The sequence below is a fragment of the Hemicordylus capensis genome, chromosome 1, assembly GCF_027244095.1.
Source record: "Hemicordylus capensis ecotype Gifberg chromosome 1, rHemCap1.1.pri, whole genome shotgun sequence".
Lineage (NCBI taxonomy): Eukaryota > Metazoa > Chordata > Lepidosauria > Squamata > Cordylidae > Hemicordylus > Hemicordylus capensis.
The window spans coordinates 123,688,290-123,714,374 of record NC_069657.1 but is presented as its reverse complement, the minus strand read 5'-3'; the positions used below and the strand labels follow the sequence as shown (position 1 = coordinate 123,714,374).

At 40.5% G+C, this 26,085-nt stretch overlaps 1 protein-coding gene across 11 annotated transcripts in view; it reads left to right on the top strand.

The window, feature by feature from the left end:
* Positions 1-26,085, top strand: part of PLEKHA7 (pleckstrin homology domain containing A7) — a 279,805-nt gene that overhangs the window by 64,083 nt on the left and 189,637 nt on the right. For 2 of the 11 annotated variants that reach the window (XM_053309500.1, XM_053309485.1), the window contains exon 1: positions 23,606-24,048. The exons of 8 other annotated variants lie outside the window; for them this stretch is intronic. In XM_053309500.1, coding sequence (XP_053165475.1) covers positions 23,969-24,048 — 80 coding nt within the window. In that variant the 5' untranslated portion in view covers positions 23,606-23,968. Of the gene's footprint in view, positions 1-23,605; positions 24,049-26,085 lie in introns of those variants that run through there. One more of the 11 variants, XM_053309554.1, reaches the window with a different exon arrangement.

The following is a 26,085-nucleotide window of genomic DNA, read 5'->3' as shown; positions in this document are numbered from 1 at the left end:
AAACTCAGTCATGGGTTATGGAACTCTCCTGAATATTGACATACACCCACTGAGTCTCTGTTTGGTGGCTGACATTGACTTTTTAGTTTTCCTAACCTTTTAATATCTGATGTTATTTTAAATATCTTTTTTGCTGCTTTCACTTTGATATTTTAACGTGTGTTTATCATTGTTTTCAAAACAACATGAAAATGAAAACCAATATATGATGGTTTAATTATAAATTGCTCTATGTTCTACTAAGGGGTGTGTGTGTATGTGTAAAAGGATAAATACATTATCATTAGCTAAAGAAATACCACTAAGCTATATGTTTAGTGAAATAATCAATACATTCCTTTATTACAATTTTAGGCTAATGGCAAATCACTTTCTCCTAATCACATGTTTGTGAATAATGAACCTTCACACATAACCTGTGACCTAAAAACTTCCTCCTTCCTGTTCTCATGAGTTCACCCACGACTCTGTGCTCCATATATTCTGCATGTAATGTAAAGTGTGTGCTGCCCAAAGTGATTTGCCTGCTCTTTTACAAACACTTGCCTTTTCTTTTACAAAAAGAAGCTGGTGCTGGGAACCCATCTTTGGTTTCTGCCATACTGCATATGTCATAGTAGAAGAGGTAGAGTTTACTAACAGTGGCCCACATGTTTTACAGTGCTAGGAGGGCAGAACTGATTGCCCGTGCTGCTGTGGGCTTTTGGCTGGATCCACCTGTGCTTCTGTGAGCTTGCAATAAAGCCCAAATGTTTGGGGGTATTTGCACAAGTGCCTAAATACTTCAAATAGCCTGTCCGCTCTGCGGAAGCACTAGTTGGATCAGGAATAAGTTGGTGAAGTGTCAAGCTTTGGTGCAAATATTCCAGCTTTACTGTGAGACCGCAGCAGTAGAGGTGGATTCACTGAGAACCCACAGCAACACAGGCAGATCGATTTTACATTCCTAATGATGTGCAATACGTGGGTCATTTTTCTTGCCTTGGTCTTTTCTAAACACTGGCCAAGGTACTCTGCATGTAAGGTACTGCCACCTACCATACCATTTTGCCATCTATTTGGTTATGGATTATAGTTTTCTTCTATAGATTTGTAGATGGAGAACTAAATGATACATGTCAGTAAATGATACATGTAATAATCAGGCAAATCCATCTGTTTATTTCTTGTAAGATGACCATGTAGTTTCATAATAAGCTGTATTTAAGATGAATACCTTATATGTACTTTTTGGTGAGACTTTCAGGAAGGATCTCCAGCAACTTGATTATATGGACTTGGTATACTGCTGGTAAGAGATTCTGTGCTATTTTGCCAGACCCACATACAATATGTTTGCATTGATGCAGCATACATAACCTTAGTAATACATCATTTATGCTGGTGCAGCAGTGTTCTTGCTCTCATCCTGATCATTTGTTTGCTAATATAGCAAACATTTGGGTCAGACATACATTTTCTATTAGATAAGTCAAAACAATCTTGGTTACCTGGTGAAATTGTTAGGTTCTATTCCATGAATCACTGTAGAAAAAATGAATTCAGAGTGAGTGAAAAATGAATTCAGAGTGAGTTCTGATTTATCTTGCTTACCTGTCAGATTAGGAAAGTAATTGTCTTAAACCAGTTGTCTTGTGCATTTTTCATGAATGACATGTCAAATTCATTTGGTTCATAAAAGCCTGAGGATGAGAATGAAGGATCAAGTGATTTTTCATTATTTGGTAGCTGTCTATGAACACACAAATCACAGTATGTGGCGCAGATGAATGCAGTAAACACACTCACTTTCACTCTCAAACGTATTGGAACATATTTTCTCATCACCAATATTAAAAGCTGCTAAACTGGCCATAGAAGATCTATAAATCACACAAATAAATCATATTGACAATGCAGAAGGGAGCCTATGTATGTGTGTATTAATTCCTTAGTTTATTGTAGTGAATAGCGGATTTAAGCCCAGCCTTTGTCTAAGGCAAGCCCACATGGGGGAAATAAAAATGCTGATTCATTTCCTCCACATTTGCTCAACAAAGGCTGTTCCTTTAAAATTTAACAGATTCTTGGTAGATATTTTGCTGCCACCATGCCCACTTTTTAAAAGGGTTTAATCCCTTGCTGATGTGGGCAAAATTCTAGGGCAACACCTTCTTTTACCAATGAAAAAATACAAAAAAACCCTCCACGTGCGGCTCCCATGTGGTGAGAAAACTTGGTATGTTGCTGAACAATTAACATTGAGGCATGTTTGCATCAGAGTAAAACCCCTTTTTCCTGAGTTAAAAATCTACTCAGAGGCAGGTAAAATCTAAAGAACAAAAAGAGAGAAATTTTATTCAAAATACTTCAGACTGCTTCAGTCCAAGGCTCTCTCAGCTTTAAGTCACAGGTAAAAGGAACACTCAGTAACTACACGAATACTTCAAAAAGCACCCTCAGATGATATTGGAGTTGCACACTTTAAAAATTGTGGTTACCCAGTTGCATAGAACATAAATGCAAGAAAATACTAAAAGCCCCCTTGAGAGTTTACAGAGACTTTTGCAATGCCCTAGTTGGAAAAGGGCATTGGCTCAGTTTGCCTTGATTTGTTACGTTACAAATAAAAACACAATAAACCAGTTGTAAGGATTTGCATAGCACAAAAGGAAATAAAATAGTCTAATGCAGGCTAGCTATCACACTATTCCCTGCCTGTCTTTCTGAAGCCCAACAAGCCCTTGGCTTCCTTTCCCCTTGAACTTACCCCAAACTCCAGGAGATAATTCAAGTTTCCTGCAATCTTGTCTCTCAAGGATCTGCAGATGCCCTTCTATGAGAGAAGTCTCCAGGCTGGCTTTTGGCCATGAGGCAGCCAGACATCATGGCTGGTGCTCACGAAGCCTGCTCCCCATCCTCTCTCATCTCTCTCCTGGCTCCCTCTGAGCACAAAACCCACCTTCGCTTATTGTCGCCAGGCCTTTTGGTCCCGGCCACCGTGTGCTGAGTAGCTGATCCCCAGAGGTCACTGTCTGTCAGTCAGGACAGGGTTCACTTCCGGTTCACTCTTTACAGCAAAGGAAAGGCTGTTACTGCCTGATAGTTACAATTATCTATTCAGATGATTTTCAGATTGTAAAGGATATGGGCATAGTTCACAAACTAAATGTTACTTGTGACATTAACAGTGTAATGATTTAGCCATCAGAGCATTAGTGGTCACAAAGCTTGATTCTGTGTGTATTTCGTTGCTTGTGACCAGTTATTTGCTACCTAGTGCCGGCAATTCAAATGTTGAGTTCTTATTGAGGGTCTTAGTACATTATATAATTGCAGGGTTTTTTCTTTTTCTGTTTTAGTGGAGGTGCTGCCAGGTTTGCTTGGAAGTGTGATAATTACCACCCTCCATGACTATGTTTTGGCTTGATGTGGGAAAATTAGCTCATCTTTCATGTAAATCTGCATACAGTCAAATTATAAACTTAGGAACCAAGAAAGACAGTGGTGGGTAGTGGTGGGTACCCCAATATTAGGATGCTCAGGGTACAATAGAGTACAAACAGGTTCCTTGAAAGCAAAACTAAGTTTTATTGAAAAACAGAAACTTGTAAGTCAAAAGCAGTAGTTAGTGCTTTAGGAGACCTGTTGGCAATAATCTTCCCGAAAGGATTAATGTTCTGAGAATTGGAGTTGCCTCCAATATGCTCTCCAGAGTAGCACTGAGGGATAGGGGGTAGAGTTGGGGTGACAGGCAGAGAAGGAGAATAGAGATAGACACTGATCTGTAGCTACCTCTCCTAAGTTGAGGATTGAATTCTGAGGGTCGCAGATCCAGACTTCCTTCATGGAAAGGAGGTGTAGTCCTTTAGTTGCAGGGAGCTGAGGCAGAGAAGCTCCAGATCACGGGTAAAGGCAGTGTGCCTGCTGAGGGCCAAGCTCTTGCTGCTCAGGGGAGAAACACTCCAAAGGATCTCCCAGGGAAGAGGAAGCGAAAACCCAAAAGTCCCATGCAAGAGACCAGTTCTCTATGTGCACGGGGTAAGTGAGATGGCTTTGGGGCACTGGCAAATGTGAAAAAGGAAAATAACAAGCCCTTGAGTTGACAGGTACCACATGTCTTTTCCTTCCCCAGAGACAAAAGGGTGCAAGGAGATTTCATAGTCATAAAATAACCTGAGAACATGATTAATGGTCTTAAAGAAAAGGTGTGACAGTATATTAAGACTACTGAATAGTGAGTTCCTCTAGGGGCTCTGTTAACTATTTCTCTTAAGGCAAAGGACCTGCAAGGGCAATTTCTATGCAAACAATTTAAGGAGTATGAGTGATTTCCAGGATGACTCATCCTGATTAATTCTACAGCTTCTTATCTGTAGGTAGTAGCTGACCTTGGGCTTCTTGTCTCTCCCAATTAGAGATGTGCACAAATTGATTTTTTTTATTTGATATGTGCTCAAATTATTTCACCCCAATTTGTTTTGTGTCTGAATCTGTCCCTTCAAATCACCCAGATTCTATTTGGATTTTATTTGATTCAGTTTGGATTTGGATCGGCTCAGACCACTTACAAAGGTCCTGGGGCACCCGATTTGGATGGTGGGTAGGTCCCCATGGGTGCTACCTACCACTCAGATTTGAAGGCCGCGGGGCACTTGGTTGATTTTTTAATGATTTTTAAAAAAGTTTTTACTGATTTTGTATATTTCCACCATAGGAAATATTGGGGATTTGAAGTTGCCCTATCCTAACCCTAACATGGATCCCTAGCTTTAAGTAAAAACTACTGCTGCTGCTGCTACTACTACTAATAATAATAATACTAAGCTCTAGCCCTTGTAGAAGTGGAGTTATGGAGCAAAATGTGCGGTCACTGTTTTTCAAGTGTTTGGATTATTTGGTGTATAATAACTTTTCCTCAATGAATCCTATGAGGATTCATTTACACAGCTTCATTTCTTCTATTCATTTTGACTGTCTATGGACAGCATCAAATGACAACTGCCATGTGCCAACTACACCCCCTCCCACCTGCAAGGCTGTGGGGTGCTACTCAGTTTATGTTCTAGGAATTTTTTCTAGTGTTTAAACTCCTTGGTGTCTAATAACCTTTCCTCATAATGAATCCCTATGAAGATTCATTATACACCAAAGAAAGTAAACATCTCAAATTTTCCTAAAATATAAACTGAGTGCCCAGTGGCTTATGGGTTGGGGATAGTTGGCACATGGGATGCCACTAATTCCCCAAAGTCGTGGAGTTAAAATGAACAGAAGAAATGAAGGTGTGTAATGAAGACACCAAAGAAACTAAACACTTCAGTAATTCCTTAAAAATAAACTGAGTACCCCTGTGTGTGGGGGGAGGGGTGTAGTTGGCAGTTGGCACTGTCCAATGACAGTCAAGATGAACAGAAGAAATGAAGGCATGTAATGAATCCTCATAGCTATGAGGAAACCAAAGAATCTAAACATGTCAATATTCCTAAAAAAGGAATATTAGAAGAATGTATAGAAGAAATGAAGGTGTGAATCCTCATAGGATTCATTGAGGAAAAGTTATTATACACCAAAGAATCCAAACACTTGAAAAATAGTTACCACACATTTTGCTCCATAAGTCCACTTCTACAAGAGCTAGAGCTTAGCTTTTTTAATAAAATGAAAGCTTGGAATCTGGGGGACTTAATAAGAGGGATCTGAATCTCTGATCCATTTGAATCTAATCTGCCATGATTCGATTTAGACCCAAATCTAGCCAATGGTACCACGGGGTGATTTGTTCTGTCCCCAAATCGCTCGAATCAGCTAGATTCAGGTACAAATAGATTTGTACCTGAATTGATTTGCACATCCCTACTCCCATACTCGGTCATTAAAAGAAAGTGGCTCCCTCCTAGTCTGAGCAAGAGCTCTCCCTGTTCTGAAACTCTGTGTATGCCTAGAGGTATCACGTACCACAGTGGTATTTTCCAATATTTTGTGATCACATTAACAATCTAGGGGCATCAGAAATATACTCAAACAGAATGACTAATCTCTCCATTGACTTGGGGAAATGTGTCTAGGCAGGGTCTCATCTAGCAGCAGAGATTACAATATAGCAATAGCACTTACATTTATATACCGCTCTATAGCCGGAGCTCTCTAAGCGGTTTACAATGATTTAGCATATTGCCCCCAACATTCTGGGTACTCATTTTACCGACCTCGGAAGGATGGAAGGCTGAGTCAACCTTGAGCCCCTGGTCAGGATCGAACTTGTAACCTTCTGGTTACAGGGCAGCAGTTTTACCACTGCGCCACCAGGGACTCTTTATAGCTATTATATAGCTATATTATATATATATAATATATTATATATAATATTATATATATATATATATATATATATATATATATATATATAATATTATATATATATTATATATTATATATATATTATATTATATATATTATATATATTATATATATTATATATATATTATATATAATATAATATAATATTATATATATATATATATATAATATATATAATATATACATACATATTATATTATATATTTTATATATATATATATATATATATATATATATATATATATATATATAGCTATAGCTATTAAAAGCCATGATTAGGTCACAGAGGCACAGGGATGTCACCAGGCTGGGCAGGCATGACAACAAAGGTCTGTCTTTCATATTGTTTGTTACATGTTTTAATTCTGTGTTTTATCTGCATGGTGTTCATCCCCTTATTTTCCACATTTAGAATATTTGTTGTAATGGGGCACCAAAGTTGTGAGCTGCCATAAGCAGCAGTTCCTTCAAGAATTGTAAGTGAAATAGCTTCAAAAATAAGTTCACAAATGTTATTAGCCCACCTGCCCACAAGCAGTGGTAGCAAGCATGACTTGTCCCCTTAGCTAAGCAGGGTCCTCCCTGGTTGCATATGAAAGTGAGACTAGACATGTGAGCACTGGAAGATATTCCCCTCAAGGGGTGGAGCTGCTCTGGGAAGAGCAGAAGGTTTCAAGTTCCTTCCCTGGTTTCTCCAAGATAGGGCTGAGAGAGATTCCTGCCTGCAACCTTGGAGAAGCCACTGCCAGTCTGTGAAGACAATACTGAGCTAGATAGACCAATGGTCTGACTCAGTATATGGCAGTTTCCTATGTTACTATGCCCACATATGCCCATGTTCATTTGTTGCCTAAAAGAGTGGGGGTGGGAGAAGGTTCTATAAAACTGCTTTACATGAAAAGGGTTTTTATTTGGCATAGGTGAGTGGACAGCTAACTATTTATAAGCCTGATATGAAGTTAATTTTAAATTTGTTGGTTAACATAAATAGCCACTTATCTGGTAGCCTGTGGCAAGTAAGAATCTCCTTTAGAGATTCACAGATTCACACAGAGAAACATCTGAGAACTGGAAAATATATGGCATTTTTTTCTCATTTCAGCTATTAGTGTGCTGTAAATGACTAAAGCAAGTTTGACATAAGAACGGCCATCCAAGCTGGTGGCCTTTTAAAGCCATCCAAGCTGATGGCCATCACCACATCCCTTGGCAAAGAATTTAATTATGCACTGTGTGAAAAAGTACTTCATCTTGTTGGTCCTAAATTTCCCAACCTTCAGTTTCATGGGGTGACCCCTGGTTCGTGTTGTGAGAGAGGAAGAAAATTTTCTCTGTCCACCCCCTCCACTCGATGCATAATTTTATATACCTTGATCATGTCTCCCCTTAGTTGCCTTTTTTCTAAGGTAAAGAGCCACAGATGCTGTAGTCTTGCCTCATAAGCTCCAGGCCCAATCATCTTGGCTGCCCTCTTTTGCACCTTTCCCAATTCTACAACATTCTTCTTAAGATACGGTGACCAAAGCTGTAGACAGTACTCCAGATGTGGCCGCACCATAGATTTGTGTAAGGGCATTATAATATTAGCATTTGTATTTTCAATCCCCTTCCTAATGATTCCTAGCATGGAATTGGCCTTTTTTAACAGCTGCCCCACACTGAGTCGACACTTTGAATGAGCTGTCCACCATGTCTCCAAGATCTCTCTCCTGGTCAGTCACTGACAGCTCAGTTCCCTCAGTGTATATGTGAAGTTGGGTTTTTTTGCCCCAATGTGCATCACTTTACACTTGCTTACATTGAGCCACATTTGCTATTTTGTCACCCATTCCCTCAGTTTGGAGAGATCTTTTTGTGGCTGCTTACAATCTGTTGTGGATTTGACTACCCTAAATAGTTTAGTGTCATCTGCAAATCTGGCCACTTCACTGCTTACCCCAACTTCTAGATCATTTATAAATAAGTAAAAAAGCACTGCTCCCACTGCAGATCCCTGGAGGATCCCACTTCTTACTAACTTCCACTGTGAAAACTGTCCATTTATTCCTACTCTCTGTTTCCTACCCTTCAAGCAGTTACCAATCCACACATGAATCTGTCCCCTTATTCCATGACTGCTAAGTTTACTCAAGAGCCTTTGATGGGGAACTTTGCCAAAAGCTTTTTGGAAGTACTATGTCAATCGGATTACCTTTATCCACATGCCTGTTGACACAGTTTACATGTGGGCAATCTGACTAGTAAAAATTTGTGGACTAATAACTTCATAGTCATCAAATTTTCAAGTTCAGTGGGACCTTGGAGGTCTTCTAGTCCAATCCCCCCCTGCTCAGTGCATTTTGTGGACTGACTGGTAAGGTTGAGTTAAACTGCCACTTCTCATTACATCTTATGTTGCTTCTTCCTCATTAACCACTTTCAGAACTATGAGTATAATGATACTGAACTTTTGATATAACTTCCTAATCAGTATGTTACAAGGAAAAAATATGACTACATAGATTACGTTTTATCTAGAATATAAAGCTTGGGTCTCACTGACTGACATGAAACTCCCAGACCAAACCATGAAATATATAAACATGCATTTTTTCCAGGAAGGTTCCAGACCTCACCCAGACTACAAAAAAAATTGAAAACCCCAGGAAATTTCATTAAGTTCCCAGAAAGTGTGGGAAAACTTCTCAACTGGAAAAATATGGAGTAGGGTTAGCGTTGTGGAAGAACAAATTTTGGCAGTTTTCACAGGTACGTTTAGACACAGAAAGTCTGGACTTTGTGCTACAGAATTCATGCTTACAAACTGCAAGCCATTTTATTAGTATGAAATAAATATGCTCTGATACTGTGTTGTAGCATTTGTCTCTACTAGGCTATTTTGCCAAGTTACTTTTTTTAGAATTAAGCACATCCAAGCAAGAATTGGAAGCATCTTAATACAGTCTTTTTATCTAGATCTTTGGAACTTGTCCTGGAACTGAATTATCTGGGTGGCATCAAGACATTTCGCAGTGTGGCATGCTTGTGCCAACAAGTTCCTTCTGTGAGCAAAACTCCCTTTCTGCTCGTGAAAGGAGTATCTATTGCTGGTAAGCTGCTCCACTTGTAAGCTCGGATGTTACCATCTGTTATTAAGACAAATATTTAGAGAAACAATCTTTTAGACTACGACTAAATGTCAAGACTAAACTAATGTCAATGGGTACAGCAACCAGTCTCAGAATTGATAATGAAGACATTGAAGTGGTTGATAGCTTCTGCCTTTTAGGATCGACCATCAGCAGTAAAAGATCCAGCAGTCAAGAAATACGCTGCAGACTAGCACTTGGTAGAGTTGCAATGAAGGCCTTGGAAAGGATATTTAGATGCCGTGATGTGTCTACACCTACAAAGATTAGAATCGTTTGGACAATGGTTTTTCCCATGACTCTCTATGGATGTGAAAGCAAGATAGAAAAAGTATTGATGCTTTTGAACTTTGGTGCTAGAGAAGAGTTTTGAGGATAACATGGACAGCCAGGAAGACAAATAAATGGATCATAGAAAAAATCAATCCAGAATTTCCACTTGAGGCACAAATGACCAGGCTCAAACTATCATACTTGGGACACATTATGTGAAAACCCAGCTCCCAGCTTTGAGCTGCGCCCCCTATTTTGGAGCAAATACCAGCCAGTGCCACATTCACAGCACAGCCAGGAATGCTCTTCCTGCCTTTAAAGGTAGGGAGCACAGCTCCCAGCTATGCTGCGAATGCAGCACTGGCTGACATTTGCTCCCAAATGGGGGGCGTGGCCCTGTTTGGAAGCAAAGCCACGTCCCAGCAGCGTCTGACATCTGATACAGGGGGGCCACCAGCAGGAGGAACATGGACTGCTGGCTGGCTTCTTCCGCCACTGCCACTGAGAGATTTTAAAGGCCAAGTTGAAGACAGATCATCCTGGAGAGAATCTATCTATGTGGTTGCTGAGAATTGACACCAACCTGACAGCACTTAATCAATCCATCATAGTGCTTAGTGTTGGTCTAGGACTGGGGAGACCCAAGTTCAAATCCATATTCAGCCATAAAACTCACTGGATTACTCTGGGGGCAGTCATAAGAACAGCCCTGCTGGATCAGGCCCAAGGCCCATCCTGTTTCACACAGCATCCTGTTTCTCACAGTGGCCCACCAGATGCCACTGGAAGCCCACAGGCAGGAGCCGAGGGCATGCCTTCCCTCACACTGTCACTCTTCTGCAACTGGTACTCATTTATCCCTTAGTCTAACCTGCTTCACGGAGCTGTTTTAAGGACAGTGATCCTGTTATATCTTGCAAAAGCAATACAAGACTTTTTTCTTTAGGTACTGTAAGCATTTGATCGACAGAGAAGAAATTGAGTGGTGCTATTTTTATAAAGCTATTTTATTCATTGTTTTTAAAATGTTGCTACTTGTCCTGAGCCTTTGGGAATAAATGAGATGAAATAGGTAACTAATAAATAGCAATTCAGGCTAGAGACTTTTTTAAAAAAAAGATTTTCTCACTCAGATGAATGTTGGTTTGACAGCGCTCATCTAGTGATGTGTATCAGAACTATCATTCCAATAGACAATAGGCTTTTTCAGCATGTATAGTATGTATACATGATTTAAGTATCTGTTTAAAAAAGACAAATTCCTATTTTTAAAAATAGTCTAGTTATTAGTACTGAATATGTTTTAGTTAACAACAAATCATATGAAGATCACCTTTTCCCCTTCCCTGATGAATTAACTAGTTTAGTAAATGTCTGACCTACCAAGATTTTTGACCTTGACCCACAAATATTTCTTGCAAAAACCTGACTAGTTTTTCAGACTGGAAATAACTATCACAGTATGGTTGCACTGAAGCAGTAATACTGTAACTGTTAGATTGTAAAGCAATTTTGAGTGTGATTCTAAGGAGACAGGCCTGGTTAGATGTTTTTGAGCATCCTCAGTGGTCTTCAGCTATCATGTAACACGTTTATGGGTGATACAGTATTGCAAACAATTGTGACCATGTTGAGGGCAGCATAACAATACAAATCATATCAATTTGTCTGAATTTAGATTCAGTGAATTGGAGAGGTGGTCTGATAACTGACAAGTCTTCTGGAGCTACTGTACTTTAGTAAGTTGAATGGCATCATTTCACCTATTGCACATAGGCCACATCCACAGAACCACTATGTGAGCAGAAAACACTTGTGTCGCATAGGAAATGTGTGTGTCACTGATTGTCCTTCTGGCTATATCCTTGTTGTTGTAATAGTAATAGTATCGCATGCAGCTCTGTAGGTTTTCCTAACCCTCAGGAGTGCTTTTGGTGGAAGTGTGTATGAAAGGCTGCAATAGGAGAAATGGGGCCAGAAAAATATGCACATGGAATATTAGCATGCAGCCCTTGGGGTCCTGTCCCTCTTCAGCAATAGCATCATTCCAATAAGTATGGGATTTTGCCCGCTGACCTCAAAAGTAAATTGTGAAATGGCTTATTAAAGGATTCAAAACAAATGTTATCTTGATTCTACCATTTCACTTGGTGCTGGTTGAGACATTTATATTACTGTGTTTATACCACAATTCAGAAGGACATTAATAAATTAGGAATTGTAGCTCAGGAATAAATTGTAGCTCAGGAAGAGCTACAAGGTTGGTTTGATAAAAGGCAATAAGCCTGAGCATTTTCTCTGTAATTATCCAGAGAAAAGGATAATTATATTATCCTAGAAAGGAGAACTTTCGTATTTCAGAACCGTTCTGAAATATTTTGAAATGTTGAAGAGAAAAGGTCAAACAGGAAATGTTGAAGCTAGGAGGTTGAATTGGGGCAAAAAGTTAATTTCTTCTTATTTACATCCTCAGGTAGTGGTATAAATGGGGTGGTGTAAATGGTTGGTGATGTCAACTCAAGCTGAAGAAAAGCTGGGACCTTGGGAGTATTTTGTGGAATTGTAATAGGGTTAAATCCATAGTTGAAATTACTGTACACAATTGGTTGTTCACTGGGATCTGTATTGGGGGGCGGGGCGGGAACAGGAGCTGTGTTGTACCTGTGTGAAATAGGAAAATGTGCTAACAATTATTCTTTTCTACGTTCTGTGCTGCTTGATTTTACAGTTGCTTTAATGGGTCAATATGGAATGAAACATCACGTTATAAATTCTACAAAAAGGTGTGTGTATTAACTAACTGAATGTGGTCTCTCTGTTGTGGCTTGCCATGCCATGATTTAGAAATAATTTTTTCCATAGTTTGGGATTATTTTAATGAAAAGTAGTATAGAAATGGAACAATAAATAAAACAAAGTAATTTACGATATAATTAAAACAATATACAATTAAAATACAAATTAAAAGTACAAATATTAAATATATAAATAATGCATCTCTAAAAGTGTAAAAACCTATATAAACAGTAAGACACAAAATACTCTCCTTGCCAAAGAGAATGGTGTCACTTTCTGGTGTGTGGGAGGGGCAAGTGAGGAGGAGGGGAGCAGTGGTGATGAGCATGGAATAGAGGTAGCAGGTCCTTCCCTGCTCCGCCAGCTGCCTGATAATCTGCCACCTGAGCTGACTGCTTCCCTTCACTTCACCTCATTATGAAACTGGCTCTGAGAGGTGAGCAACTATCAGCACAATTTTTCTCTGTTGAATCAGGAACAGAGATTAGGGTTTCAAGGGGCACGGAGAGGGAAGGAAATAAAGGCAAGGCAAAACCATTTACAAAATATGTAGTTTTGTAGATAAAATAAAAGCATTGCAAAAGGTCATGCCTAATTAAATTGGGTGGATTTGTGCTGAAGCTTATAACAATAATCCAACCATACTTGTCAATTATAATTCCCATGAGCTAGAATAACATATATGTTGTAAAAACCATTCTTAGATTTGTGCCTATGTTTTGTTCTCAAATAATTATTTTAGCCTTTATTTAATCTTATTTTTCTCTGGGCTAAAAGTGACCTTCAGCCTGCTCTTGTAGGTTGGAGCCCAGCAGTAGACGTACTTCAAATATTTTATCAGGAATATTTTAGAGTATTTGTGGAAGTGATGGTAATTGAATGTCAGCCAGCACAGTTTCCTAAGCCTTAATAAGGAAAGCTAATTTTGGAAGCCCTCTTGTTATCGTCCATTTGGTTCAGGAGCTCTTATAAGCTATATCAGTTTCTTTACAGTATCTCTGAAAAGAGTCTTTAACGCAGATTGAAATGTAAAGGCATGTTGACACCTGTGTGTTAATACTTCTAAAATGTTAAACTTTTCCACTATGTACCGTATAGTTTATATTTTTGAACTGATGCACTGCTTGTGACTTTGTAGGAGACTAAAATTAGTCTGAAACTAGTCAGATTGTGTCTTAAATCTAAATTCTCTAAAATCTAAAATGGACTTGAGGATTCAGAATTCTCCTTGCTCCAGTTGCTGCCAGTTAGTTCCCGCTGCTACCTTTCTTGGACTACTTCTGTTCTTAATTTGTAAAAACAAGTAAAATGACCAGAGGCAGAACTAGCTTTCTCTAAATGTGCAATACATTGACATGATCCTGATTGCTCAGGGTGGATAATCAGAAAAATGAACTGATACATTAGAAAAAGAGAAGGCATTCTGAAACATCTTTAATTGGCCAAAGGTTCAAGAACGAAAACCTCGCAGTCTGGTGGGGGAGATCCTTGTCCTCGCCACTAATAGGAAAGGAGTTCCTGCTCCTAGGAAACGAGGGACACATCACATAAAAACATAAACGTGTTGTCACCTCTTTGGGATTGATATTTGGGCTCTTTTTCTGTCCCCTGTCATAGACATGTTGCTAATAGGGAGGAGTCTTCTCTGTATAGAAGCCATATTACACACATGCAGTTGGTACAGACTGAGAGGTGCGCTGCTGCCCACACAACTAAGGCATATTTAAGAGTCTTTATACTGTATGTCTTTTTATGTTGATGGAAATCCACATCTTCATCCAAGGCATCCAAGAGAATGCTGTTCTGCACAACTATTAGTAAAGCTGGATTTAGGCATCTGTCAGTATATTTTCTTTTCTACCAACAAGAAAGCATGGTCACAGGGGGGTAGGTAGCTTGCCTGAGCCTGAAGGATGAAGTCCTCTGGTGGCTCCCTTGTCCCCTAGGATTTTTAACTGTGTCTGGAAAGTGTGCCCTAAGCCACACCTCCCTGCATCTGATGTAAGATGCAGGGGCGTGGCCACTGTCTTGGAGAACGTCCATTTGGACATGCTCCCATCCTACCCAGTCAATATTTCATTGAGACATTGGCTGGCTGGGCTTTTTTGCCCAGCCCACATTTCAGTGAAACACTGGCTGGGGAGAAGAGGTCAGTATACTTGGTTTGGACTTTAAAGGCATATGCATTTTGTATATAATTCCAAAGCCATATTAGGGCTGCAGAAAAGACATCTAATTCACTTGGTTTTTTCCAGTCATCTGACGGTTTTTTGTACCTTATCCTAAAGGAGGAGAAGATATAATTTCAGAAATTTGAGATGAAATGGCCATTTCATGTTATTATGCACCTTTCTGGGATAGTGCTGAAAGTACATAAAATGTGTTGCTAGAACTATAAAAATGCCTACATAGGTATGGGTCAATATATTTAGGTGCCTGAATATTTGCAGCATCTTATATTACTAGAATTAATAGTACCATCCTTGCCAATAGTGGAAGTGGATTTCTTTTTAAAGATAGCTCTTAGAGGCAAAGAAGGCAATCACTTTAACAGATGTGATCCACTTACTGAAACTACATAACTTTTTTATTTCCAGAACTGGATGAGAGAAGTTTGAAATGAACCAAGACTTCAAAACTCAGGAGATTTGTAATAGCATTAGATACCTTACAGACAATATAACTATTTTGGAGTCAGAAATGGAATTGGAAAACACATAGGAAGTGCAGAATTGGATCAGACCCCAAACCCATTTGTTTGAGTTTTATGTTTGTCATCTCATGGCTGTCATTCTTGTTGTCCTGCTTTTTCTGTTACAAGAAACATCTCTGGTGACTTCTAATAGTTTAGGTAAAAGTATTGTTTCCAACCTTGTATAATAAGACTCTGATTCTGATAAACAAAATTTTTATTTGGAAATTTTGCCAGCTCACTGCTAGAATACATTTTAATTTTACATAATGGATTGTTTAATTATATTTATACCTTCCCCCTATCCTGAGGATTTGGACTGGGTTACAAAGGGATCATGTTGATCCCTTTTAAACAGAATAAATGTAGACATGCTGTCCTGTACAATGTATTTCTAAAATTCCTTGCCTCTGCTGGCTTAAGTTGTAACCACAGAAAGGCCTATGAGTTCCAGCAGGAAGAGAGCTTGCTTAACCTTTCCCCTTCCAAATGTTGTTCTACTCAAAATCCTGCCCCACCCAACTTAAGTTGCTTTCCTCCATGTAGGGGCAAAGATGTGGCTATTTGCGGGGGGGGGGTTGTTGATTTGGAGCACTCACAAAAAACAGCTGCGAAGGGGAAGGTTAGGCATCTTTTCTGCTGCCATTTATCTGTGGAAACTCTCAGCAAACTGTAAGCGGCTTCCATTTTAAAAAAAATTGTCAGAGGAAAAATTACACATGGGCCACATTTAGATGTAACGACCAGAGGTAAACATGGCTGAAGTTTCAATCTGAAATTCCAAATCGCACTGCAGACGTTCAACAAACCACAGCTTGCCAAACTCCAGTTTCAGGAGCTGGCCTGCTCACAGCTACTGGGCTCTATGGCCTGACACTCTTGTGAGGGAGATGTTAGTGGAGAAGGGGGAGTTTTGCCATCTGGCATCATTTCAGATTTGTCTGGGTAATTCTTTCCTCTTTCCTCCCCTCTAATGGTCTTCCCATGAATTGTGTGGGGATGTCCCCGTGACTTTCCCCTCTCATGACTGGCCACTGCACCCCGGGTCAGGTGGTTGTATCTTTGAAGAAGGATTCCAGTTTAACCATTACTGACCCAGGTGACTGGTCTTGATCATGAGTAAGCCTGGGGGGCACAACCCCCCCCCAAAGGGGCTGGGCCCCCTTCCCTAACCTTTCTGTGAAAAGAATAGATCTTGGCTGTTCAGGAATCCTTGCTGGGAGGCTGCCTTTCAAACCCTGTCAATAGCACCCCCAGCCCCACCATTTACATGGAAGGTATGGACACCAGGCTCTGGCACGGACACTTAAAGCCATTCTAAATTCCCAGGTCTAGCCCGGTGTGCCACCATATGCAGATCTTCCAGTTCGGGTATCAGTGGGAGAGAGGATTCTTGGTTTCCAGCTGCCCCAGGATGGCAGCATTGCCCTTGCGGTGGGGGAGGGCACAGGGTGGGTTGCACATCCCCACATGAGCCTGCAGGCTAGGTTTGGCAGCAGTTTAGTGGCAGTCGCCAAGACCAGGACAGCACTCACTGAAGTATACCGTACATCCCTGTGGCTTTCCTGCATAGAGGAGCATCCTCCCTCACTCTCCTTAGTCTGCCACTCTTGTGAGAGAACGGTTGCTGGCATAACGGGCTAGGTCTGCAGCATGGTGATAGCCATTTCCTGTACAATGGGGATGCCTTCCCGTGCATTTGCACTTAGTCCTCACAGACGGTTCTTCTCATGAGCAAGACTAGGGAGCAAATGTCCCCGCCCTGGGAAGGGGCTGGGCTCTCCCTTCCCAAACCTATATGTTAATAAATAAATAAATAAATAAATATAACTTTGCTGCTCCAAGTTCCCTGCTTGGGTCTGCCTTTTATAACCTAATCCACCCGCCCCTGCAAAATGTTCCCCTCCCGGCACTGTGATGGGTTACCCAGTTTATGTTGCCACTTGGAGTGCGTGCTTGTGAACGTACATGACTGTTGCTCTCTTTTCGGGGAGCAAAGTACTTAGTTCACATCCTGTCATCCTGTGCCCTTGCCCTACCACTTGCCATGTGGGGGGGGGGAGCAAGGGACAGAGTGGAAATTGAGATGCCCCTGCACAACTGTGCAGCTTGACAGGCTGACTAGTCTGTGATGGGGCGTGGTAGCATCCCTGTAGCTTGCCAACTCCACAGCTGCATAGCTGACAGTGGGTCAGGGCTGGTTTTCTGAGAGGCTGCCAGTGAGAGGCACCAAAAGCATAGAGCAGCCACATCCTCGGGCAGGTCTGCACTGCCACCTCTATGATTACGTTTTGGAAATCGGCACAAAACCACGGTTATAGCTGCACCATGAGTTGGGCATAATGTTTCTGTAGCAAAACCTCTGGTCTCAGTGGCAGACCTCGGAGATAACTGAAGGTTCAGATTGGAGTCTGGCAAGGCAAACTAGAGGTTGCTTTCAGCCCGTAACCATGGTTTTTTTTGTCCCTTCAGGAATAATGGAGTTACAACCTTGGCCATATTTAACTGCAGTTATCTGTTACATCTGATTGCGGCCATGTTGTGTGTAATCTGCAGTTTGGCCTTTTAAATACTTGCAAAAGATGCTCAGACTCAGACTTCAGCAAGCCTTTGTGTAGGAAAGGAATTCCATTTTGGGGGGTGGGCAGCTACAGAGAATGTTTTTCTGTATGCCTTTTCTGTGTGAACCTGGCACAAGAATGTTGAGGATGCCCTTGATCTTAGACATCAGAAAGAAGGAAATTGTGCTCCTGAAGTGCTGACGTGCAATTTTAGATATTTGTGGGCTTGTGCTGTTGCACAAGAACATAGAATATAAATACATAAAAACAGCCCTGTTGGATCAGGCCCAAGGCCATCTACTTCAGCATGCTGTTCACACAGTAGCCCACCAGATGCCTCTGAGAAACTCACAGGCAAGAGGTGAGGGCATGCCCTTTCTCTTGCTCTTGCTCCCCTGCAACTGGTATTTGGAGGCATCTTGCATCTGAGACTGGAGGTAGCCTATAGCCACCAAACTAGCAGCCACTGATAGACCTCTCCTCCATGAAGACCAGTGCTTCATTTGATGCCCGCAGCAGTGTGGGCAGATTGGTAACACTGCAGAACATATGTGCCATGGTTTCTAAACTGGTTTAGGATTAACGGAACCAGAGATTATGAGCCCCTTGGGGATAGGACTAGAAACATTTTAGGGGGGAAATGATGTTAGTGCTGTGAGCCTGTGAAATAAAGTGGGATATGAATATAATAAAACTGATGCACTTGAGCCCTGAGATTACAAAGTAATGGATGATGATAATTGAGTTTGCATTTGATGAAAAGGATTGTGAAGCCACTGGAGTTAGTAAATGTACTGAGACATTCTGTTCAGGCATTACTGTGCATTTTGGAATACTGTGGGTTGTGTCCTGAGTAGGGGTGTGCAAACAGGTTCGAATTCAAACCGGTTCAGTTCGAAGGTTTGAACTCTAACCAAACAGGGCACTGAATTGGCAATGCCGGTCCTAGTTCGAACCAAACAGAGCCTGATTCTCTTATAACTGGTTCTAACTGGTTCAAGCCTCCAAAACTGGGTTGGGTGGTAGGCACCACCCAACTACCCTACCACCCAACTACCACCCAAACCCCAAAGCAATTGGACACTCCTACGATTTTTAATGATTTTTTGAATTTTTTATTATTTTTCTCACAGGGTATAATGGGGACTTGAACCAGCCCATTATTCCTTATGTGGAGTACCTAGGGACACAAAACTGGGGTGGTTGGTAGCTACCCAGGGGTGTCTACCACCCACCAAATGCCAAAGCAATCGGACACTCCTGTGATTATTAATGATTTTCTGGAGATTTTTTCAATTTTTGCATATAAAGATTTTTTTCATCTAAGTAGAACAGCAAGAGTGACCCTAACTGCTGTGAACTCTGAGTTCAGAGTTAAGGTTACACACAGTTCTACTTATGAATGGGGAGATACTCCTATGCATTGTAATGAAAGGAAAACTCTTTTAAGAAATTATTTTTTTAAAAAACAATAAATCCTACAAACTTGGGGCTACCTGGGGGGAGTTGAGGCCAGCCCTGCCCTACTCCCAGTGGCACCCCCCAAAGGTGGGGAATGGGGCATCTTCAAATCTCCATTATTCCCTATGGGAGAGATGCAAAAGTTGGAAAAAAAACTTTAGGAAATGATTAATAATCACAGAAGTGTCTGATTGCTTTGCCGTTGAGTGGGTGGTACTCCACATAAGGAATAATGGGCTGGTTTGAATCGCCATTATACCCTATTTAGAACCTTTTAGAGTCAATTTGAATTCAAACCTGTTTGAGCCGGTTTGAAAGTTCTAGAGGCCTATTTTAAGTCCTATTCTCCATTTTGTGTCACTTGTTTTTCTTGATTTTCCTTTGCTAAGCTCATGCTTTCCTGATTGGCCAGATGAATCTGGTTCTCTGGTAGGCTCTGAAGTGGTGCTGGCACCCTTTTGGCCAGTGGGGAGGTCAAAGGTGGGGGCTGCCAAAGGAGGGAATTTCAAATCCTCTTTAAAGCCAAGGCTCTGGCCTAGCAAAATCACTCTGTTTGCTGTCTTCCTTGGCTTTCTTCTGGCCTGCTGGTGCTGCTGGTGAGAATCTGCTTGGCAGTCCTGGCTGTATTTTTGCAAAACGCATGCCCAAAGAGAAGAGCAGGAAAAAAGAGGTGTGTGTGTGTGTTATTTTAAGTTCTCCTCCTTCACCATGGTGTCTTTTTGCCTTGCCCCTCTTTCTTTGCAGTTTGTGTGATGCCGGGTTGGTTTTATTGCCTTGCGCCGCCGTCTTGATAGCTCTCTTGTTGGTTTGTGTGGCTGTTGTGTAGTCTTTGCTGTTTGATTTGGTTCCATTGGCTTTGCAGTTGTACAGGCACAGCAGCAGCAGGTCCATTTCTGTGGTTGTTTTTTGTTTCTGTGGTGGGCATCCATGGGCAACCCACTGAACCCCCAAGCAATGGGAATTTTATGTGACTTTTTAAAGAAAAACTGCATTTTTTTCTCATTTCTCCCATATGGAACAATGGGGGGTTGAGGTGGCCCATCAGGCCCATTTCCCCACTTTGGGGGTTGCCTAGGCACCTCAAAGTGGGTCTGGTGGCACAGCAGGTTGTGCCAGAACTCCCCTCAGGCAGCCTTTCTGAAGAGCTTTTCATAATATTATATACAAACCAGAGAATCCACTCTGAGATAGACTGTTAAGAGATCAGAACTAAAAAAATTCCTGAAAAACTCCTGTAAACCCCATATCAAGGTATGTGGGTTTGTTTGTTTTTTAACTTGCTGTGACTAATTATTTTGCACTCTGCAGTCAAAACCAATCTTTTCATTTTTTACTTGGAAGCCACAAATATTACACTTACAGATTTGGGATGTGATTGATGTTTCTCCTAGTTCGGTTCTTTGCATACCTTTTCAGGTTTGCAATCTGATTATATAGATAAGGTTCTTGGGTATAAGAGACTTACAATCATGTTTCTTCTGGCTAAGCAGGTCACCTAGAAGATGCTGGTAAGCTGGGTGAATCAGGTGGAAATTGCCTTTTTGAGGAAGGGCATACTCCCCACAGCCCTTGGAGATCATGATGTGTCCACATGACCACACCTTAAATGCCCTCACTGAACCTACCTGACAAATTTAAAACAGTCTCCAGTCTTCCATATATGGAAGGTTATTGGTGCATTTTGTGGTAAAAGAAGATCCAGAGATTCTTGAATGACACTAAATCCTTTTCATGTTGGTTTTTAATCCTGTTTTGTAACAAAAACTGCCTTGATTTTTCTAATAGATGACCTGAACAAGGAAATAGATCAGGAGAGTGTCCCTGTTGGTTTTCCTGAGTCGTTGCTTTTTATATAATCAACCATGAGATGCATCTAGTGTGACCAAATGAAACCAATACAAATAAGCAAGACTGAACTGGGCTCCAGTCCTTCAAAATTGCACTTGTTTTTTAAATTGGAGTCCTCAAGTAGAGCAGAATTGAAGGAACCTTATTTACTTTAAATTCATTTAAAGTAGGTACCAAACAGTGTTCTCTCTAACAGGGATTTCTAGATGCTGTTCACTACAACTCCCAGAATCCCAGCTGCAATAGCTTTTGGGGATTATGGGAGTTGTAAACAACATCTGAGAATAGGAACATAGGAAGCTGCCATATACTGAGTCAGACCATAGGTCCATCTAGCTCAGAATTGTCTACACAGACTGGCAGAGGCTTCTCCAAGGTTGCAAGCAGGAATCTCTCTCAGCCCTGTCTTGGAGATGCTGCCAGGGAGGGAACTTGCAACCTTCTGCTCATCCCAGAGCGGGTCCATCCCCTGAGGGGAATATCTTACAGTGCTCACACATCAAGTCTTCCCAGAGGCGTAACTATAGGGGGGGCAGGGGGGGCACGTGCCCCGGGCGCCGTCTTTTCTGGTCACGTGGGGGGCGCCGGCATGACAAAAAAAATTTTTTAAATTTTTTTTAAAAAATTTTTGTTAATACAAATGTTTCCTGCTCAGTGCAGCAGTGCTGCAGCAGTCAAGGGAGCGTGTCGGCGCCCCCTCCCCCACGAGCGGTCCCTTCAGTGCCACCCGCGGCCCCCCCCCCCATTGCTTTGCTGGCGCCTGGTGGCCAGTCAGTGGCCTGGCTTGGCGGTGGCGGGCGCTTGTGAGGAAAAACCTAAGTATAATGTAGTATGTTGGGGGGGTGCAGGGGGCGCCATTTCAGTGCTTGCCCCGGGCGCCGTTTTCCCTAGTTACGCCTCTGAGTCTTCCATTCATATGCAACCAGGGTGGACCCTGCTTAGCTATGGGACAAGTCATTGCTACCACAAGACTAGCTATCCTCTCTGTTAGAGGGAACAGTGGTAGATGTACTGGTACCACACTGGTACCAAACTCATTGCAGCATAGAAGTGATGAGTTTGATTTCCAGGTAGAGACTGTAGATGGAGACTGTATGAATACAACTATTCCACCATTACCATTCCAAAAATATAAAAATACAAAATTAATGCACCTTGGTTTACCATGCCTTGTGTAACAGTGCACAATTTGCAGTAGTAGGTTAAAGTACTTAATTTGTTTAATGACAGTTAATAACAAAGTTACCTAAACTTCTCTAATAGTGTCTGAACAGAGAGTACTCTGATGAAAATAACTACTTGCAGGCAAGCCTTAAGGGAAGTATAAAAAGTCTAATCTACAGCTCTCAGATGGCATGACTCATCAGTTGACAGTCTAGAAACTTTGTTTCATCTGGCCAATTTAGGTTTGCATTCTTAGTGCTGGCATGTAGCAGGAATGTGGAGCAATTTCAAATGAAGTGTGATTTCTCGCTACACTCATATTTGCTGTTTAGAAACAGGGAAAAATATACTTTTAGGAAAATGCATACAATCTCATTTGTGAGGAAAATGTTCAAGCTTTAATAAGTATAATTTTATTTTCCATGTGATATTTTCCATAACTTAGGCAGGTTAATTTTTAAACATGGTATCTAGATAAAAACCTCAGGCCAAGGCTATCTTTAAATTTTTGATATGACCTCTTTGATCGGAGTGAAGTATAGTATGTGCATGTGTGTTTAAAGCTGACTGGGGGAAAATCAGGTATCTGTTTGGCATTAGAAGATTTCTAAAAGCTGTTGCTGACTTGGAAATGTAAATATTTTTTATATGCTCAGTAGACCTTTGAGGTTCTTCAGTAGCCCAACACCAGAAACTCTCTCTTCCCTCCACATTCCAGTGCAAGAGTTCTTGACAAATAACTACAGCATTCCGTTTTTGATCTTCCTAATTTTTACAAAGCCCTGTCAGAAATTGATAATAAGGCAGTATGGACCCAAAGATGACCTAACATTGCCAGAGGACTTGTCAGAATACTAAATGCAGCAAAACATTAAGCCTCATTGAGCGTTAAGGTAATTTTACATTAACAAATAGCTTTAATGTGATTTTACATAAAATCCATAAGAAAAAATAAAAAGTAATGTTTTTAAGTGTGTGTGGGGGGGGGTGGGGGCTTAAGGCCTTTCCTCCCCCATCCTTTAAATATGTTAATTAGAACACACACACACACACACACACTGGCCCAATGAATCCTTGTACTGCTATTAACATGCAGCAACGTTAGATATGGTAGATAAAACAACACAAATGGTGCTGTTTTGTTTAAACTGGTGTTTTTAAAGAACTATGTAAAGGAAATTCAAGGTCATACTTCTTTGTATTTCCAAAGGAATCCTTGTCATGGAGATAAAAATCATGTTTCACCTGCAGTCTTGATCTTCATTAGCTGATAGGAGGGATTTGCAGCATTGGCAATAAGTTCTGCTGGTTGCTGGCTGACTGCCAAGCCAGGCTGCTGTTTAAGATACCAGGTCTCTCTCGCTCTTTTTCTCTCCCTTGTTCTTTCGCCACAGCATTCCATGCCCCGTCTTTACTAGAAGAATGCCATGCAAGATTTTATATCCAGTTGGAAATAAGACTCTGCTTCTTCATTGCTTAGAAACACAGATATTATTTTTTTGGTGTGAGATATTTAGGAGGTTGTGGGAAATACTGGGTTGAGGAAGAAGCAATCTGAGATGTGGCCAGAATTTTAAGACCAGCTCAGAGTGCACTTGGTTTTTCTTCGGTTGGCTGCTGAACGATGCTGTACCGAGGGATGTATGCGTTTTAGTACTCCAGCTTTAGCGTATGGAATGTGTAAGAAATGTAAGCAGTCCTAGCACATGAGAGCAATGGGGAGTAAGGCTGGATTTTCAAACTCTCTTTCTCAGCCGGATCATCCATTCTTCCAGGTGTCGTGCAGGTATGTACATGTTTAGGTTTTCATTTTCTTCATGTATTCAGTCTTGTAAGACTGCACTGTGGTGCCTATCTTGCTGGTGGCAATATGAACATTTGCCTGCAAACACTTTGAATTGGAGAACAAAGGCAATATTTACAGTAAAATCCTGATGTGCTTTTCTGCGCTAATCTGTAGCTGGTGTGTTTTTAAAAGGGTGTTTTCATTTTAACAAGCAGCTGACTTCTCTGGATCAGGTTTCTTGGAGCTGCCTAATGTTTGGAACAGAGCTATGTTTGAAAGTGAACCTTTTATCATGCAATTTTTCTAATGGTGTGAAGCTTTACAATAATGCGGGTGGTTGTTTGTCACTGACAAAGATAATACTGTGTGGTATTGTATTGCTTTAAAAAAAAAGATCAGTTTTGTGATGACTGGTTTGATTATATTTACAAAGCTGTAGGGGAAGACAGAATATGAATATATTGCAAAAAGTACTGTATGCTCACATGAAGAGCAAATCATACATTTTTGTGTTTTTCTCTGTTAAGCAAGGGATCAATATTGCCTTTTTAAAGATAGTTACTCATGTAACTTTTTTTCAAGCATGTTGTAACATGGGCAGAAGGTGCAAAGACTTATGGCTTCCCTCCCCTCCTTTTTTTGGCCAATGACTTAAGTGGAATAAAGAACAAATAAGAGTTAAATGAGTTTTAGTCTCCACTTTCACTAGCTAAAGGATCTTGGGTTTCTGGCACACCTTTCTAAAGGAATGCAGTCTTTGTTCACTGTGTCTAAATCTGAAGCCTCTTCCTTTTTTGATGCAAGATTGATAAAGGAAGTATAAACTCTACCATTTAAGCAGAGTTTCTCTGCAATTACTCATGTGTTTGAAATGTGTTTTAAGGAAGAGAGTAGAGAACAAGTTAATAATTACTGATAATGTATCCAAACACAAGTATGTATCCAGCAGTAGGACTTGGAATGTTTGCACTTACGCTAGCTGCTGTTAAGTTCCATAAAGGAGTTGTGATAAGTATTCTTCATGGTTCAGCTTGCAACTCATATGCCAGTTGGTGCACTGTGTAATAAGTATCCATTAAAACATATTTTGCATCTCCCCCAGATACAGTGGCAGCAAGTCTGTGGCACTTCATCATTTGATTTGCAGCCCTTCAAATGGTAGTTGATTTATTTAATTAAGTTTTTGATTTAGCTTGGAGGTTTAATATTTGAATTTCATAGTTACTGTCTTTGGAGAGTGGGATAGATGGAAATCATGTCTGTTAGCTGTATTATCTATAGCATTCTGAAGTAAGATAATGGATATTCTATATATGCATAATATTCATTTAGAATTTTGGTTTAAAACAATGAACTGATAGTTCAGAGCTCACTGGATGGTCTTTCACTGGTCCCTGTCTCTCAGCTTCAGCTTGTATGGCAGCGATAATATCAGCCTACTCTACACAGCTCTAAAGATTCCTGAAATAATATAAAGTGAAGCATTCTTTATAAATAGCTTGATTAATTACAATACTTGCCAATAAGGTTCATAGCTGTAAGTAAAAATGTTGCAAGGTATATTGAGGAAGTTGGGAGGAGGAAGGAGGATAGGTTTTGTGCATTCCCATCAGCAGTTCTGGTCTTATATTTGCAAGAACTGGGACATTTCCATTACTTATCTAATTCTTGGTAATTGTTCTCTTACTGTTGTCTAGAATGGCATCGGAATGCTGATAACTCATAGCTGTTCTGTAGAAAGAATGATGCTACCTTGTTTCTTGTTGCGTACTTTGTGTCATGCAAGGGCACTTGTTAAGGGATACCATGGGCTATAATTTATTTATTTATTTATTGTATTAATTTATATACCACCCTTCCAAAAATGGCTCAGGGCGGATTACATCAAAATAAAAACAATTAAATAAATTAACAATTACAATCAAAACTAAATCAATTAAACAATTAAAATCATTTGAACATTAATATCATTAACAATTAAAATCATTTAAAACCAACATTAAAATTTAAAACCATTAATCTAATTAAAAGCCTGGG